At 40.5% G+C, this 18,624-nt stretch overlaps 1 protein-coding gene across 3 annotated transcripts in view; it reads right to left on the bottom strand.

The window, feature by feature from the left end:
• syngr1b (synaptogyrin 1b) overlaps positions 1-18,404 on the bottom strand; it is a 31,017-nt gene extending 12,613 nt beyond the window's left edge. For all 3 annotated transcript variants that reach the window (XM_028597529.1, XM_028597537.1, XM_028597547.1), the window contains exon 1: positions 17,935-18,404. In XM_028597529.1, coding sequence (XP_028453330.1) covers positions 17,935-18,036 — 102 coding nt within the window. In that variant the 5' untranslated portion in view covers positions 18,037-18,404. The remainder of the gene's footprint in view (positions 1-17,934) is intronic.
• Between the last annotated feature and the right edge of the window lie 220 nt (positions 18,405-18,624).

Here is an 18,624-nt window from a genome sequence, read left to right as displayed (position 1 = left end):
TGTATCACCCTTCGAAGGAATTCTTAATTGTCCATGCCCTGCTTTATCCCAGTGATGGTCCAAGTTAGGGGTGCAACAGATCACAAACCTCACGGTTCAGCTCGGATACATTTTCGGATCAGCACAAAAAAGGGGGAATTTAAATGATTTATTAAAAATGTAACAACAACTTTTAACAAAAACAACTTCTTTCACCAGTAAATTGCTGTTAAATGACAAAAACAAATGAGAAAAGGGTATTTTACAATAACTTTAAATAAGATTTACCAGTTTCAATTAAAGGCAACGTTCACGTCTGTGTTGTTTTTCAAACAGCAGTGACCAAGTGCTAGTTTGTGTCTCATAGCTTTAGCGGCAGACTGTTATACTTCCCAGTGTTGGAATCCTCTACAGTGAAATACAGTCACACTTTGACACAGTGTAGCGCTCAGCATTTTAACCGTGTTTAATCCAGCTACTAGCTAACTGTAACGTTAGGCTATCATCAACGTAGTGTTAATTTTGTCACCGATTTTTTATTTAGTCTTAGTCGTGTGCCAAATGTCCTTGTTAGTTTTAGTCATATTTAGTCATTCACATATCTTTTTTTGTTAGTCAAGTGTTAGTCGACTAAAAGTAAAAGTTTTCTCAAAAGAGAACTCACTATTTTAGACAAAACATTTTAGTCTTTTTTTTAGATTTAAGGCACCAGTCAAAGAGAACCCTCACTGAATATATCTTAGACAAAACATTTTAGTTTTAATTTTTGCAAAAATTTTAACACTACAATAATCAACGTTTTTTACCTGCAAACATATTTAGTCTTGCCGAAATTAACACTACATCAACGTTACCTGCTGCCAAGTGTACCGTTAAGGCCATTTTATAGTCATGCGTAAAATGGCGTTGTAGGGTTGCATTTCCCCCGGCTCATTTCCTGGTTCTTCTTCTCCATAAACAACATGAAATCAAGGAGAGGTTTAACTTTTCCTGCTACAGATTTCCCACCGTGGTCAGAAAACACAGGGGAGACACTTTGTTTCTCTCACTATGACTCTAGAGTCGGTACTCGCTCCAAAGCTAATCGCCGTCACTCTCTCATTTCTCCCTCGCTCTATCACCCACTCCTCACACACACACACACGCCGGCTCGACGCACACACCAGCGCACAAGTATAAACATCAGGCCACTTACATAGGCTACGGTGAGAGCTCTGCGTGGAGCCTCCACACAACTGTAAAACGGCCTTTAGTGTTAACTAGCGTGACATGCAGCGATGCTTCTGTTGCCTCTAACGTCTGTTTCGGAGCATCAGAGAGCAGAGCAGGCATTTAAAGGTGCACTATGAGTTCTTGCAGGGTTTCAGCGCAATTTCATTTTTGTCTCAAATCGTAGGCATCTCCCCTTGATCCGCTAGCTGCCTGCCCCCTGAATACACTTTGAAAAAGCCCGGTCTCGGGAGACAACACAGGGGTCGTAAATGTCAAACAAACACTAGGGGCACAGGCTGTGCACCAATATACAACAAACCACATTCCAGCCAATCACCGACAAGATGGTTGGGGGAGGGGGTGGGGGTTAGTGACAGTGAGTCAGTTAGTCATGATGGGCGGAGGGGCGAGCTTGCTCTGTTTTGTTTGGTATTTACTTGGAACATTAACAGAAGTGACATTATGCTGGAACTCATAGTGCACCTTTAAGTGGCACCCAAATCCATGTTGCTATTCCGGTACCGGTTGTTTAGGCATTGAGAGAGAGAGAGAGAGAGAGAGAGAGAGAGAGAGAGAGAGAGAGAGAGAGATTTATCAGCCTACGTTAAGTAACAGCGACAGTAAAAAGGTATTTCACACTATTATTATGGTTAAACTTTGCAACTGATCCGCGGTTCACATGCATTATATGACAAACTTAGGTTACATGATCAACTGAGCAGTCCATCTGCTGAGAAAGACAAAGACATGTGGTTGAAAGCTTCGGGAAAAGCAAAGAAGATGCTATGCTAGTGCTATACTCTTGCTATGATAATGTCAGTCCACCACTTGTGACATCTCAAATATCACAACAACCTTTCCGGGCCCTAGGTCAATGGAGGGAATTCATTCTAATAACTTTAGTCATCCCATGACTTCTCCTCTTTGGCCACATTTCAATTTGGTTTATGACTACAGTGAATACCTGCAAAACTAATAGCAATCCCATCAGCATCAGCTGTGGTTTGTGTTAAGCACAATTTAGTAATTGTTAGCATGCTATAAGAGCTAAACATTGAAAACACCGCACCTGCTAAATATCAGGATGCTAGCATTGTCAGCGTGAGCAGGTTAGCATGTTTACGTTAGCGTTTAGCTCAAAGGACCGCTGTGCCTAAGTACAGCCTCACAGAGCTGCTAGCGTGGCAGTAGACACAGTTTAACATTAAGCTGATTAAAATATAGTCAAAGGCTGCGATGTATGTCATACAAAAGTATTTACCAAGGAAAATCAAACCATAATTGTTAGGAGAGATGATTAAAATCGGATTTCAAATGTAATATAAAAAACATGTCACCAACTCACATAGACCTCAAGAAGAACTTTCCATTTAAACATAACATCAAACAAGGCAGCGTGAGGGCAGCGTGACGTATGTACGTTGGTTGCTTGAGTCGAAGAAAATCATTTAAGATGGCGGAAACGCTTCAGGACATCGTATTTCTGTATATATCTGATATGTTTGGCATTTTATCTCATAGATTTTGTTACCCCTATCGATAAATAAATACTTTTAAATCCCAAAACATAGTTCTTGTGACTTGACAATACCTCTGAAGTGACTTGTAAGACCTCTTTCAGATACTAGGCAATAGCATGCTACTATCGATACAGAAATCACCATGTCAAACGTTCACAGAAACAAATCGATCAAACTTTAGATCCGCAAAGCTGTGAAAAAAATGGAGGAAAAACTTATTTTAGTGGTGTCCACGTTCCCGGTCCTGTACAATCTAACCTTAATCTAACGTACAGTATATCTATGGGTCTATCCACAAAGTAAACAGAGGGGACGTGCTTGAAGGTAGCACCAGAGAATTTCTGTTTACTTTTGCCAAGCAACCAGGGGTAGGCTAGGCACGCCCAGGAACGCCCATCAAGCGAGTACGTGTCGCTGTCTTTTGTGGCTAATGTGACTGTAGGGTTACTACCTGATAAAGTATCCCTGAGTCACTTAATGTCACGTCTAGTCCCTGTGTCAAGTTTCTGTGTTTAGTTGGTTTCATGTTTTCTGTTAGTTTTCCATTTCCTGTTTTGTTTTGGTTAATATTTACACTTAATATTAATCAGTAATAACTAGGGCTGTCAAAATTAACGCGTTAATTTTTGCGCTAATTTTTTAATATTTAACTCGTTAAAAAAAATTTACGAAATTAACGCAGCTGTGTTTGTTTACTTCATGTTGCGGCTGAGAAACGTAATACGTCTACATAACAGCAGGCAGCGCTACTCTGTATTGTTGCCCAAGTAATGAAAACCGGCAGCTGATTGGACGAACGCGTCACATGGGTTTGTTTTCTCCAGAAATCCAAAGCCAGACTGTCATGGCGGCCGTTCAGAATACGATCTCATATTGTACTAAAATAGTTCACTGAAACATGTTTCTGAAAACATTTTAAGCAAAAAATAGGCAATTCAGCTCAACAAAGGTCCGTTTAGAAGATTTTCATCAGATTTTGAGAGACTAGTCACCTCATTCCGCTCGCCATTTCCGGGTGAGTCCCGACTGCCCTGCCGCCGACTGAACATAGGCTCGTTGGAGATGAACTGCGCCTCGCCTGTAAAGTAGACGAGAGCAGGCGACAGCAGCCGGGGACGGTGACAAAAATCTGCTCTCAAGTCAGACAGTTTCTAGCCGTTTCCAGCAGCCTTCAGCTGGACTAAGCCAAATTGTTGCTGCTGTTGTTCTGAAAGATATTAAACATTCTGAACTTAGCAGAACCTTTCCTTGTTTGTTTTTTTCTTCATATTTGCAAAGTTAAGTGATTTAGCCTTTAAATATCCATTATTATAAGCTTCAGTCTCAATTTAAAAAAGCGATTAATCGCAATTAATTACAGCAAATTGTGCAATTAATTAGTTAATTTTTTTTAATCGATTGACAGCCCTAGTAATAACACAAGTGACTCAGTATATTACAGTACACGGTAATACACGGCCAATGTGCTAGGCTTTAAAAATACAAATAAAATGAAGTAAGTGGAGATCTTTATCTTTCTATACCATGTAGAGAAGAAACATGAGTTGGCATTTGGAGTCTGTGTCTTGTCTTAACACGTATGCACAACCTTTACGTTTCCCTCGTCCTCCCTCCATCCCTTTTCTGCCTCTCTGATCTCTGGTCCGTCTTGAGCCTCACGCACTCCTCTCTCCATGGAAGGAACAACGCGTGGAGGAGGGCAGTGACACCTCTAACCTCCCCCCCACTCGCCATCCTTCTACCTGCAGCCTTTTTCATTAAGGAAAGAGATGATGAAGAGATGAAGGAGGAGACGGAGGGATTGCGGAGGGGGATGAGCAAAGGGAAGCGTTGGGGGCACAAAGGGTGTGGAGGCGGTGGTATTTTTAGACCGGCTGCATCATCGCTCGCTCCCTCCCTCCACTCTCGTCTTCTCCCGTCTCCAATCATTACTGGCCTTGCCTCTGCCCACGAGCATTCTTGGGAAAAATGAGCGCGCTCCGGCGCACACGCTAACACACACACTCAACCATTTAGCTCGGCACAAGCGCATGCACAGTTTGTCCACTGCTTCAATGCCCGGCTTACTTTAACATTCAGGTCAGAAAACACAAAGTCACACACACATGCAGGAAAGCACACGCACACACGCGCGTGCACACACTCACACACACACACACACACACACGCACACACACACACACACACACACAGTCAATCACATGATGTCACAATGCTTTGTCTGCTCAGAATAGTCACGTGATAAACCTATGCTACAGCTACATATACTGAGAAGAAAAGTAGTCTGTGTGTATTTTACTTGCCCCATTAGAATACGCTTCTATCTTTGGCTTTCACCTTAAAGACATTCTGGATTTGTGGCTCTGGATGTAAAGCATACAGAAATTGCAGTGTATTATCATATGCATATTACATAAGGTTGCACTGGTGGAAATGGCTCAGGACATAAGAATATTAAGATATGCACCATAATGTAGATAACAACTGCATGCAGCTAAAACTACTGCACAGATCTATAACTGAATGATTGCTACTGTAAATGTTGATGCATGATTTCAACAGCGTTTAGTTTGCTTTAAAGCTTTAGTGCGTAACATTTTGATATTAATGAACGTCTGTTACATTCAAGCCATTGCCAAATGAGTTGCTACAAAGCTAATTAAGACTATCAGCTCCACACAACTCTCTCTGGATTAATGTTAAAAAAACCTCATAAAGTGAAATTTTCATGCCATGGGACCTTTAACCAAATGTGTGCGCTTAGGTCAAACGATGACACCACATACATTTAATTTGCTGAGCAAGGCCACAACTGCCAAGTTTGTTGCATGCCATTCCCCACCTCGCTCTGCTCATTGGCTGTTAATTAATGCATAAAATGAAAAACATATTTATTGTGATAGCAGTATGCTTCATGTTTCCATGTACACAGTGACTATGGAACATGTACATCTGTTCCCTGTGCTGTTTTTGTTTTTATTTGGATGCAGTAGGGAGTGTATACGTTTCTATAACAAGGGCAGAAGAACCTGCAGTGCCACTAGTTTTTGGTGGTGTGACACGGTTTGGTTTTATGATGCTCCCCTGAGAAACTCCACTGGAAAATACACTCACCACCAGGGATTAGCTTTCTGTATGTGCCTCTATTTTCTACACTCTTGTTTTCTCTGACTGTTCCAGTGAGACAAACACCAAACACACAAACGCCCTTACTTGAAATAAGGATTGGTTTTGGCATGACCTAGTTCGTTTCAATTCAAAAACACACATCGTCTTCAGGGTCACATGGCAGGAGGCAGATTAAATTACAGATCTTTTTCTGCGAGCAAAAAATGCAGCCAGGTTAGTGATGGTTGGAGCTGGAGCATGTCCTTCAAATGCACATTGACTGCATATCGTAATGTGTAATGGTAATTTTTCCTGCTCCCTCTTAGTCGATTAGTCGACTAATCGCTCGTTTTGGTCTTAGTCAACTTAGATTTCTTTTAGTCGATTAGTCATGTTTGATGCTTTTTTTTCATGCTGAATGACTTATTTCCAAGGAACATGTCTGGTAAACTCAAGAATTAAAGTGATGCTTTTGCGGAAAACTCTGATTTACAGATCTGTCGATTAAATCAACTAATCGATTAGTCGATACAATTGAATGAGTGTTAGTCGACTAAGAATTTCTTCAATCGAGCATAGCCCTACTCTTCACCCAATGAGATACATGTATGCAGTTCAGGAGACTTTATGAACATAAATATTGAATTTGCAAACAAACATGTTAAACAAATAAAATGTGCTCAATACTTGAACTCACTGCACCTAAACATTCTTTCCTTTCTTAGGAGCCATGAAAAGCGGAGCGTGTGATATGGTTCATATATGACTCTCCTTCACACCCTCCCCCACTCTTTTGGTGCTGTGATTCTTAAGACTTCTTTAGGTGTTGTATGTGTGGGGAGGGTCCCTCACCCCTCTGATCCGTAGACAGATCACAAGGCTCCTGGCGGTGATGAAAGCAGGCACTGTGAGGGACACCACGTGGGTCTCTGATCTTGTGACCATCAGAGGGTCACTTACAAATTGCATATTAAGTATGCCAACTGCCAGAGGTGTGTGTGTGTGTGTGTCTGTGTGTGTGCATGTGTGTGTCCGCTTGCTTGTGAAACCGCGTGCATGCATGCATGCGCTTCCTCCAGAATCTCCCTTTCTCTTTCTACCTCACCTACTTTACATCTATATTTCCTGTTTTTGCTCTAATTTTTAATCTTAATCTTGCTTTCGGTCGATTGCTACATGCAACACACACAGTGCAAACAGTGATTTAAGCCACTGGCTACGCCTAAGTTATATCAGTCCAGTCTGGCTGGTTGTGAATGATTTAAAGCTGTTGTTGTGCTGGCTGAAAGGCCTTTTTGGATCCATTGTAAAGACCAGACAATTGAACCGGGCCTCATGTCACCCCGGTATTCACCCACTGTACCTCACAACAAAATCCTGTATTAGAACTAGCCACACACAGAGGGACACATGAGACCATGGTCCAGCACTGCATTTTGTCCAGGTCTATTCCGACTCCGGCCTTCCACACAGTGCGTTCACAATCAAGCAATGAATGAAATACCATCCATGGCGAAAACAAATACTGCAAAGGTGAGTTAGTCATCTAGTTTGTTGAGCCATTGACTCATTTACAAAGTAAAATGAATGGCACGTTCCAATTTATGAAACAATTTGAGAGATGTTCACTGACAACGTGAGTCCAAACTGTGATTACAACTCAAAAAAATCAGTTTTAGAAAGGGATTTGGTCTCCGATCAAGCCTTCAAGACCTTTATTACCTAGTTCTCAATGAACGTTTGTTTGGGAATATAGGTTTATGTATAAGTATCGCTGGAAAAAAAAAATAAGTTTACTAAGTTTTGGATTGAGGCTGGAAGAAAACGCACGTTGCCATAGTTCGGTATGATGTGTCAACTGACCATGTTGGGGAGCAAAAGTGGCCGGGCACACTCGAAGGCTGGGTGAAAAAAGCCTGCTGTCGTAGAGAGGGCAAGACACGATAATCGTTCAAATGGGTAACGGCACATTCAATCTCAGTAGACGACAGTGTACACTCTCGTTTTTACACACAAAAAATGACCGAAGTAGTTGTGTGAAGAATAAAAAAGGGAATTTTAGAGAGAAGTTACAATGTTGCCTACTTTCGTAACTCCACACATCTAGACAATCTCTACATATGGTGGGCATTCATGTCGGATCGCTTGGCTTAGGAAAACTGCAGAAATTGTCGGATAGAAATCCCACCCCCTAAATCCGAGGTTGAAAAGGTGTGGAGGGGGCTTTCAGACGCTGTTCAACCATCCAACCATCCATGTGAAAAAGTGGTCTTCTGAGGAAATCTAGCACTCCACAGTTCCTTGTAATTTTGCAATATGTGTATTTAGAGCTTTTGTTGCACTCGTTACAGTCACTCTAGATAACAAAACAATGACAATGGAAGAAAGAACCAACTCTGCCGAGAGTGTTAAGATACATTCAGCAATGAGGGGAGACAAAGCTGTGGATGAAACACACGTTGGATCCTCTAAAGAAATACTCTGAAAAGGAGTAATTCACTGAGATTTATATTTGAGCTGCTGTCAGGAGCAAACAAAAACAAAAATGACAGAAAACGAACTTGTAAAAAGGAGAATAATACAGGATCACTGCTGGAGGATATTATATACTGTGTATTTGTGCGAGGGTGTGTGTGTGTGTGTGTGTGTGTTTGTGTGTGGGCTTATTGTCTGCTGCAGTGTGTTGGCCTGGACTGGGGATACCTGATTGCTTCTGTCACCATGGCAGCAGCTGCTCATGTAATAAGAGAGAGAGAGAGTGAGACATAGAGAGAGAGAGAGAGTGATAGAGAGAGAGGAGACCTTGTCAAAGTGCAATTCAAGGAGCGCCACTGCAGCACCAAGGGTACACAATGAGACAGACGGACGTAATCACAAGTCTAGGACACAGAGACACTTATAACCACACATTTCCACTCTGTTCTACCCACTCACTCACTCACTCACTCACACCATGGATGTATTATATTGACTGGATACCGGATCCCCAAATGGCGCCTGTTCAGATCAACGGAATTGCTCGCCTGGCACATATGGCAAAAAAGTTTTCTAAGCTTCCGGGTTTACTTCCGTGACACGCAGCCAGCTGAATATGCGCAGCAGTGTTTCTTCCGCTGGCCCCGCCACCAGAGTTCCTGATGGTCTCATAGATTTTACATTGTGGAGATGTCACAGGTTTTCTAAAAATCGCTTTTTTGGAAGTGACATTCCCTGTTATTTTTATTTATTTTTGTTGCCTGTAGTTTTGTTTTATGTATGAAATGTTTAGTTCTCGTTGGACAACATTATGGGTTACAATATTGTGTTGTGGCTGCTGTAATATGTTTATTATTTTTAAATGTTTCTTTATTCTTTATTTTGCGCAGAGTATGTTGTGTGTGGACATTGGACGTGAAGCTGTGGATGAAATTACTTTTGTATCGTTGTAATTCCATGTGAGATGGACCACATGAAAAGTGCATGGATTAAAAATCCAGGATAGAAAGAGTCAAAACTGATCTTATTTGCAGTTCGAGGTGTCCCGGCAGCAGTTTTACAGGCGGCCTCTTTTACAATGGTGGCCTATAGGGAAAATCCTTTCTGGGGGAAAGACAATAGGCGGAAAGGCTGAGTGCTGTTCTTGGGGGGCTGACCCCCAAGAACAGCATATAAACTATATTTTTACTTATTTAACTGTCTAGTGTGTAATTGTGTGTTGTTCATACTATACAATGATTTATTGTTTGTCTTTGTTGAATAATACAGAAGACAAAGAGCTTAAAAAAAAATAATCGAATATTGAATCGCAATCGCAATATTTAGGGAAAAAATCGCAATTAGATTATTTTCAAAAATCGTTCAGCCCTAATCCCTCGCCATTTTAATTTGGGAGGCAATTAGAGAGAACATGATCAGATGATAAGAGGCTGTACCAAGGAAGCAGACGGTTCCTCAATCATAGAAAGCATAACAGACTCAAATGAGAGTACTGCAATCAGTCATTCAGTTACTTCTGCCTGTGTGTTTAACTAGTATGACAGGCTTGTCATGCTTAAAGAGCAATTTCACTACATGCTATATTAAACTTAACAGGACCATATCAGTGTGTTTGAATGTTTTTGCCCATTTATTAAATGCATCTAGCCTCCATTCCTTTCTGTATCTGTTTGCAGACTCTGGAACTTGTTTTAGTCGTATATTCCATCACAGTGAACAATGATGAAGAATATAGGCTATATTGTAACCAATGCACTGGGGATGTACCAATCAAGTTTTTTGGCACTGATACTGAAGTACTTTAATAGTGGGTATCTGCAAATAGTGAGCCGATCCATAACCATATTTACTTAAAAGTTGATTAAATATGTATTGGAAAAAATCAAATAAAAGGCTCACCTTATTTATTTATTTTTTTTAAATACTGAATGAAAGCTTAAGAATGCAATTGCTAAAACTGAGGTGATGTGATCAGCTATTGAGAAGAAGTATCACTCTGCTGGAGATTTTGGGACTAGAAAGACAAAGACTGCTCAAAATTGTACAGTGGTGTTAAGGAGTGGAGTTTCCTCTCTCACATATTATTTTGGGTCGAGTACAGGCACAGCCGACTTTCATTTTGGCCTGTTATCAAGTTATAATCTGTGTATTTATGTGTATATCATTTTCACATTCACACATTCTAATTTCCACTTACACATGGAGCAAGTAGTGTTCCTGGGGTGAAGGAGAGCAGTGTTGCAACTCTATCTGATCGGCTTTGTTTTAGCTGATGCCAATCCAATAAAAATATGCCCGGATTGGCCCATATGTCGATCCATAGGATCATCTTGAGGCCTCTCTACAAGGTAAACTCGATAATAAGCTATTCTTCGCTATATCCTGTTGCTATTGGTCAAAGGTTGTAAACCCCAGGGGCAATTCTTCAATAGTGATAATGACGAATGGTCTGGGAGCAGCGCCCTACCCTTTCCACCTTTAACTCGCTGATTTCATCACTCTCTTCATCAGTAAACTGTCTGACAGTCCTATTGTCTGAATTCAAAACGTCCTTATCCATTGATTAGACTACATGTCATACTGTTTGATCACTAGGCCTACCTCTTGACCAACGGTACACATGTGTTGCCCTTCCATTGTTCTGGGTGTCTCAAGTCAGTACATTGAGAACTTAGAAATTAGGCGGCTTCAACAGTCACAGTTCTTTGCAATAGCAACAGTTCTGACCATGCTGCTATGTTGATTTAAATGGAAATGGCCGTTCTACTCTCATTCTATATCTATGGTTGCAGCCCTACAATGGTTACATTGAAGAGTTGGGAAATGAAAACTGAAAATGGTCGGTCAGATTAGGGAGATGAAAGTTGCAGCTGGAGTAACAGGGCCTGGAATTAGATTTACGTGCTTCTAATCAGGCAGCGCAAACACAGATGAACAAAGTGCAGATGTACAACAAACTTACTTTACTTTACTCATGTCTTTTGTTTTCAATGTACACATAAGACTATTGACTGAGTTAAGTTTACCACAAAAGACAATACATGCTATCGCTATTGCAGTATGTTCCAATCAGTGGAAAGTTTAGTGTCTTCCTTAGCCTGACGTCGTCAGACTCAGATTGTAGTCAGAATATGAGTCTGATACTGCTCCATAGACCTCAACAGTCCCACCCACAGCAGTAAGAATACAATACAATTTCTCCATTGACAATTGGAGTATAAGCCATAACCGTCGATGGTAGACTTAAAACCAGCTACGAATAGCAATTGTATATGTTCATATAGACGCCAAAAGCTCATTGGGCAACAACTTTGTTTTGAGATAAATGTCTTTTATTTGCGATGTCTTGGATAAGTACTTCATTACCCACAATCCTGAACAATCGCCACAATTCCACAGTGATGCCTCTGATTGGTGGAAGTCATACATGTAACTGTTTGGTTAAACCCTAAACCCAACAAAAGTCCATGTGGGTCTTTACTGCTGTACTGTGTAGGCTACTGTAACGTTACTGTCTACTGTACGATCTTTAATAAAAAGAAGAAAAAAAAACTATGTTGTGTTTCTGCACGGTAGTCTTATCAGTACAATCATGATCTCCTTGGCTGCCATGATAGCTTTTTTCAAGGACGAGAACAAGAGTGTCCAAAGGGGTGAAAACCACTTTAAATAGTGTCACGTTATTGAATGTAGTGTGTCCGAGGGTCAGCTTGTGGGTTTTGTAAGGGCCAGCATGAGGGACAAGACCTACACAGTTGTGGTGAGTTTTGCAGGGAGGTTGGTAACATTAGTTAACATTATCCGTTCACTTTAGCTAGGCTACTGTAGCCTTCATACCGTATGAGTCATATCAATCATTACACGATTACTACTGAAAGAACTGCTATTAACTGTACATTCACTATATACAAATCACTTTGTTTGGAGGAAAAAGTGTGCGAGGCTGTCGTCGGATTGGAAGTTGTTCAAGAGGCTCTTTCGCGGTTGTCTTCAGCTATATTATTCAGTGGTGCGCGGTGGTTAATGGGATGAGTAGTTCCTTCGCTCGGAAATTAAAATATGTACAGTGGGATTTTCTGTTATTTTTTTCCACTCGAAATGATATGTTGTCACCCCAAGTGCTCTTTGGTGACGTGGTTGATTACGTTACTGTTGATCATCTGTCCATCATCGCATAAAGCCCGCCCTGACAATTTGATTGGTCCGAACAGCTCTGGTTGGAGCAAAGTTGCTCCACAACGGATCAAGTCCAGACCGAACTTCCCAACCTCAAATGTTGTGGGTGGGGCTAAGTTCGGCTGACATCCAGGCTATGACTTCCTGACACTGACCAGCCAAATGCCAAAATGTATTAACAATCCTATTTGACAGACAGTTGGATGTTATTCTAGGCTCATGTGTAAATGTAATTACAGACAGGCTCATTTAGTTCACCACAGACCTGCAGAAATGTACAAACATGTTCACAGCACGACTACAGCAAGCACATAAAGGCTTTCATACAATGCAAACATGAAATGCACATATTAAAATAGCTTCCAAACTTTCTGAATTCTGACACGTGGGCACTAACAATCTGAGTGTTTGTGTGAGAGTGTGTTCCTGTTTACATGGAGCTGACAGAATGCGCTACACTGCTGTGAGTGTGTGTTTCTCAAATAGTTACCCACCGATTCCAACCCCACCTGACCTCCGAAATGCTAATCATCATAATCACAGCTAAATAAAAAAAAACATTAACCTACCTAACTAAGAGCATTTCAATGAAAAAAAAAAAGATAACAGTTGATTTTTTTTTAGCAGGTCACAGTTTAAGTACCCATATTATGCTCCTTTTCAGGTTCTTACTTGTATTTTGAGGTTGTACCAGAATAGGTTTACATGGTTTCATTTTAAAAAAACACCATATTTTTGTTGTACTGCACATTGCTGCAGCTCCTATTTTCACCCTGTGTGACGAGCTCTCTGTGTTATCTACAGAGTGAGGCATCACACTTCTATCCCATCTTTGTTGGGAGTCACACATGCGCAGTAGCTAGGTAAGGACTACTAGCTACTATAGACACTATAGAACTACTTACATGTCCCTGTTCTGCAGGTATTCCACGCAAAGTTGGAAGTTCACCCTCGTTTAAAAGAAGTCTCCCGGCTAATCCTGCCTTGTACTGACCGAAGTTGGAGAAACAGCTAGCCGATGTGGTATTAGCTAAAGTGGTTAGCACACACCAAATGTTTCGGCCGATGATGTAGATGGCCCTGCAGATTTTGTCCAGCTCAACCGGAGACTGAAGGCAGGATACATTCAGAAACCCGTATCTCACTCAAAACAGCATGGATGTTTTTTTTTTTTTTTTTTTTTTCAAGTTTGAATGCTTGTGAAAGCACCACACAAAATAACACCCCAAATCCCAGAAAAAGTGATTTTTTTTTCATAATATGGGCACTTTAATCAACTTGTAAATAAGAGTGTATTATGTCACTTGTGTTTCAGATATGTTAAATAACAAGAATCCAATGTTGGCAAATGTTATTATCACTATATGAATTTCAAAATCTGAATCTGAAAAACTTAATATTAAACTTAACAGAAATGTGCATACATAAACATACAAATATTAAGAGGAAGGACGAGAATAAAAGAAGGCTGTATGGTTTAGTGCAGGATGCGCAAAGATGTTGAGGAATGAGCAAAAGTCCAGGATGTATAGTTTGTGCAATGTACAGGTTTATAGTCCAAAGGTGGCTTACTACAGAGACAGTAAGTTAGCAAATATTTGCTTTAACCCTCTTACTCCTTCAAAGAAAGCCACACACAAACAGCAAATATCACTTTCTTTTTTGCAGAGTTAGCCTAAGTGATGAACTTTGATCTACAAATTCACCCAATGGGCCAAAACAAACTCCGCTCTGGGCATGTTGACTTCTGAAAGTAAAAACTGCTTCTTAAGGGGAACAGAACTAAACACAACATTTAGATGCTTAATGATTTGATCAATGTTTTTTAAGTTGCCCTGGTGATAACCCATATTCTTGAACAGCAGCAGAGCTACGTTCAAAGCAAAAAAAGAGCAAACATCCAAGCTTCAAAAGTAGACTAATGTTCTTTTAAATACAGATCAAAGTAGACCCACAGGAATAAAAGATAGCATCTCAACTTTGCCCATTTACTGGAATTTAATAAATACATTCAATTATCATTAATTGTTTTCGTTTAGAAATCATTATCACACACAAGGTTGTCTACCCCATTGGTGTTCACTCTTCTCTCCTCCATCCGTTGTGCACTATCACAAACATGGATGGACTGAAGCTGACACACACACACACACACACACACACACACACACACACACACACACACACACACACTTTATTATCAGCAACTGTATATAGACCTCGTAAATCAGAAAAACTGGGAGATAGAAAAAAGATACGTAAAGATAAAGATAGAGAAAGAGAAAAGGCAGTGGGAGCCCTCAACCACCATTCATAAACAGTTTTCTCTCTCTTGGTCATGCAACTCTATCCATTCCCATTCTTCCCCCTTCTCTCACACACACACACACACACACACACACACACGTTTGACATCCCCCATCATCAAATGTTTAAAGTGTTAATAAGTGAATTAGCACCATCGCACAAAACATCACAACTCAGGCTGTGGCTGTGGCTGTTACTATGGAGACATGTTGTTGCTCGGGTGAAAGCTAGGGAGCAGGCATCTCACAAAGTCACTCCATACCTCTCTTCAGGTTTGTTTTTTTCCCCAGCATACAGCTTACTTTCATGTGTTCCTCTCTCAGAGTCTAACGTATCGATAAGACGTTTGATGATTGTTTAATGAAGACACAATACTAAACATTTGCTGGTTTCTGCTTCTAAAAGGTGCTCCTTTGGTTTCTGTTCCATGTCATTATATATTGAATTTTTTTTTTGTTGATTTTAGACTGTTGGATTGAAGACATACTCTTGGGAAAATTGTGAATTTCTGAATGCCTTTTTCACTGTATTTTGATATGTTATAGTGCAAATAATGAATCTCTATAATTACCTGTAGCCCCATGTAACAATCTAACATCCAAGCAACCTATTGTGAACATGTGAAACATGTGAACAGTATGCAATGATGACTCAGACATTTTAGGTAAAGGCATCTACTGAGTTACGGCATTCATTTTGTGAAGAAAAAAAAAAAAAACAACCCTAAAACTCTTACAAAGGCTGCAATAGCAGTGTTTCCACTGATGGGACATTCAGTACGAGATCATACTGTGGCATGTGACTTTCCATTAAATGAATGCCTTTCTTAATGCTAGAAACTATTCATACCGTATAACTACGATATCTGCAAAAAACCTACTCATGATAAATGTATCTGTGGCCTTTAGCAGGACAATGTCAAAATAAAACCAAATGAGGCACAAAATGCATCATTACATTCATGTATACTGTATATGTGTATATATTTATCTGAAGCCAGAGACCTCACAACTTTAAGAAAGCTGCTGTAGAACTGATGCTCACATGAAGTCTTTTTACGGTCCACCGAATAGCCACATGACTCTCCTCTCACACGCCATTCAGAGTTCAATGGCTCGCACACTCACAACCTATTTTCACATGTCTTACATGTGGTTTGTATACAGTTGATGTGCAGTTATGTTAACGTTAAGTTTGCTATCAGTCACACTAGTAGTCACAAGGGACAGAAATAGGATAGCGTTCAAATACTTTATGGTACTTTTTTTATTTTTTATTTTTTTACGAAAGGAAAGTTAAAGTACCGTACGTTCAATCAAGTTTTTTTTTTTTTTTTTTTTTTTCCTGTTTCCAACTCTGGGTGACATGAAACTACCCAAAGCATTAGTTGGGTCTATTTTGTACACATTTCTACCAAAAACAAACGTCCCCTTTAATGTTCTTAGTCTTGGCAAGCAATTTCAGATCAGCCCTCGTGACCCCATGTTTGCAACAACCGGCATGCCGGAAAGACTTGCTGCCTTACTGGAAAGTATGACTTGTGTATCCGCATGAATCCACCTGACTCTTTATCCTCTCAGCATACTTGAAAAGGCTCTTGCCGTTATTTAAGGACACGCAGAACCCAGACACCGTCCTATGAATAAGAAATAATCTTAACTATGAGACTTTGTGCTGTAAAGTGGGTGGACTGTAAAAGTATGGCCTTCCTTGAATACTTTACACTTTACCTTACAGAGTATTCCAGCAGAGCTAGTCGTTATGTATTTAGTTGGGTTGCAGGACTGCAAAGGCAAACAGACACTTTGTGTTTTCTGTGTGCATTACAACAAAAACTAGCAAAATTTAAAGAGTAGCTTTACACATTCCTTAAGGGGAAGTGTAAACAAGATGATGATTTGTGGAAATCTGAGACAGGAAACTTAACTTGCAGTTAGCGATCACTTATCTTGATCTAATCACCATAAAAAAAGACCATTGTTTTACGGCTTGACAGTGTTTATGGAAAGGCATCCATGCCAGTCTAAAAGTGTGACGTCTAAAAATGTTAGTGAACATCCTCTGAGTGGTACGTCATACAGTAGTTCTGCACCAATAAACTCTCTTTAATGAGTAGCAGATACATGTGGAATCAAGGTGGCCTTCAGCTTATATTACATTTTCCTTTAATGTCATGTATTTAAACAGAATACAACAAAACAAGAGACAGGCAGTGGAAAGGAAAGCAGCAGATAGGCTATTTTACTTGATGCTTCCCAACCTAATTAAATAATCTTATGATTCTCCATCAGTGGAGTACTGTACTGTGTCTGTCTCTCCTACTTTTTGATGCGCTTCTGTATTCCTTATCCCAAGTGACTATCATGTTAGAAGTGAAAAAGCAAATGGAGGTTAAATGATTCCTGAACAAAGAATTCAGGCTAGTCCTGAGTTCATAGTGACCATATCATACTTAAAGGCATTCATGTGGAATTTTCAATCCGCAATTTCCTAATTTTCCTAAAACTACTTATCTTACAACTCCTGTTGCTATATTCATTAGTGCTCCTCTGTCTTTGGGAAGGGGAGGGTGGGCAGCCAGTTATGAAATTATGGAAATCCTTAGAGTGTGCCTTAGAGTGTGCCTGTGTATTCTCACTATGCTTATTAGAAAACATTATTTGCTAACTAATAGGGCCTATATTATCAGAGGACAGTTAATGTTATAAACAGTGATCAGGACCTATTCTGGTTGGGCCTACATCAGCCTAATGTAAATGCCCTACCAGAAACATACAATGGGAATATCAAAGACTACTATTATATTGGTAAATTTGATACAACATATAAGATAATTACCATAGCATTCAATGCCATAGGATGTTTACATTATATCCTGATATCATGATGATGATGATGATGATGATGATGATGATGATGATGATGATGATCATGGTATGATCCTACAACAGGAATCTTTATTATTAGCTACTATGCCTATATGAAGTCTGTCTGGGCCCTTTTTAGACTGGCCTAAACACATAAAAAGAAGGCCTTGAAATCCCACATTTACGTTTAAAAAAGGGAATTTATAAGTTCTGACCAGCCACTCTGTAGGTAGGAACCAAGAAACTTATTTTTTTTGTTGTTTTTCTGTCTTGACCGGGCGGTCACTCACCCAAGACACTATGCGGAGAATGGTCTGAGGCTGCTGGAAGAAGGTGACGGGGTCGAAGGCTCCTCCGGCTTTCCCGGCTCCGTATGCCTGCATCCCCTCCATGGTCCTCCTCCTTTCTGCACAGCCTCCTCTCTGGTCCTCCCCTCCTCCCGCTGCTGGTTCAAAGGCACACGGGTGTGTGGAGCACCGGGCAACCGACACGGAAAATCTTCTCGAAACTGTTCCCGCTTCTACTACCACTGCTGCTTCTGCAGGGATGGATTCTGGTTTCTTTCTTGGCTCCTTGGCGCACAGCCTCCCCGTTCTCTCTTGCAGTTTTTTTTTTTTTTTTTTTTTAATTTAACCTCTAAATTCCCCGTCGTCCTCTTTCGATATCCGGGCAGAGGAAGCTGTACGACAGTGTTTTAATGATGCTCTCTCCCTCGGTGGCGAACACATGAACGCGCCTCCGTTGTCACGCGCTCCACCTCTAAAACACCCAGCATGCGCACGTGTTTATGAGGGGGGGGGGGCGCGCTTATGCTCACAGGATTGCCACAAGGAGTCACGCGCTTTCTCTTTTCTATTTGGGCTTTTTTTTCAAACAGACATTAGACAAGAGAGGGGGAGAGTGAAACAAGTTGACTCAACCATAACCATAATATAACTAAGATGCCTCAGTGTGTTTAAGGAAAGATTAAATATTAGACT

The sequence above is a fragment of the Perca flavescens genome, chromosome 2, assembly GCF_004354835.1.
Source record: "Perca flavescens isolate YP-PL-M2 chromosome 2, PFLA_1.0, whole genome shotgun sequence".
In the NCBI taxonomy this organism is placed as follows: Eukaryota; Metazoa; Chordata; class Actinopteri; order Perciformes; family Percidae; genus Perca; species Perca flavescens.
The sequence above is the reverse complement of the archived record's forward strand: the minus strand, read 5'-3'. Positions and strand labels throughout refer to the sequence as shown.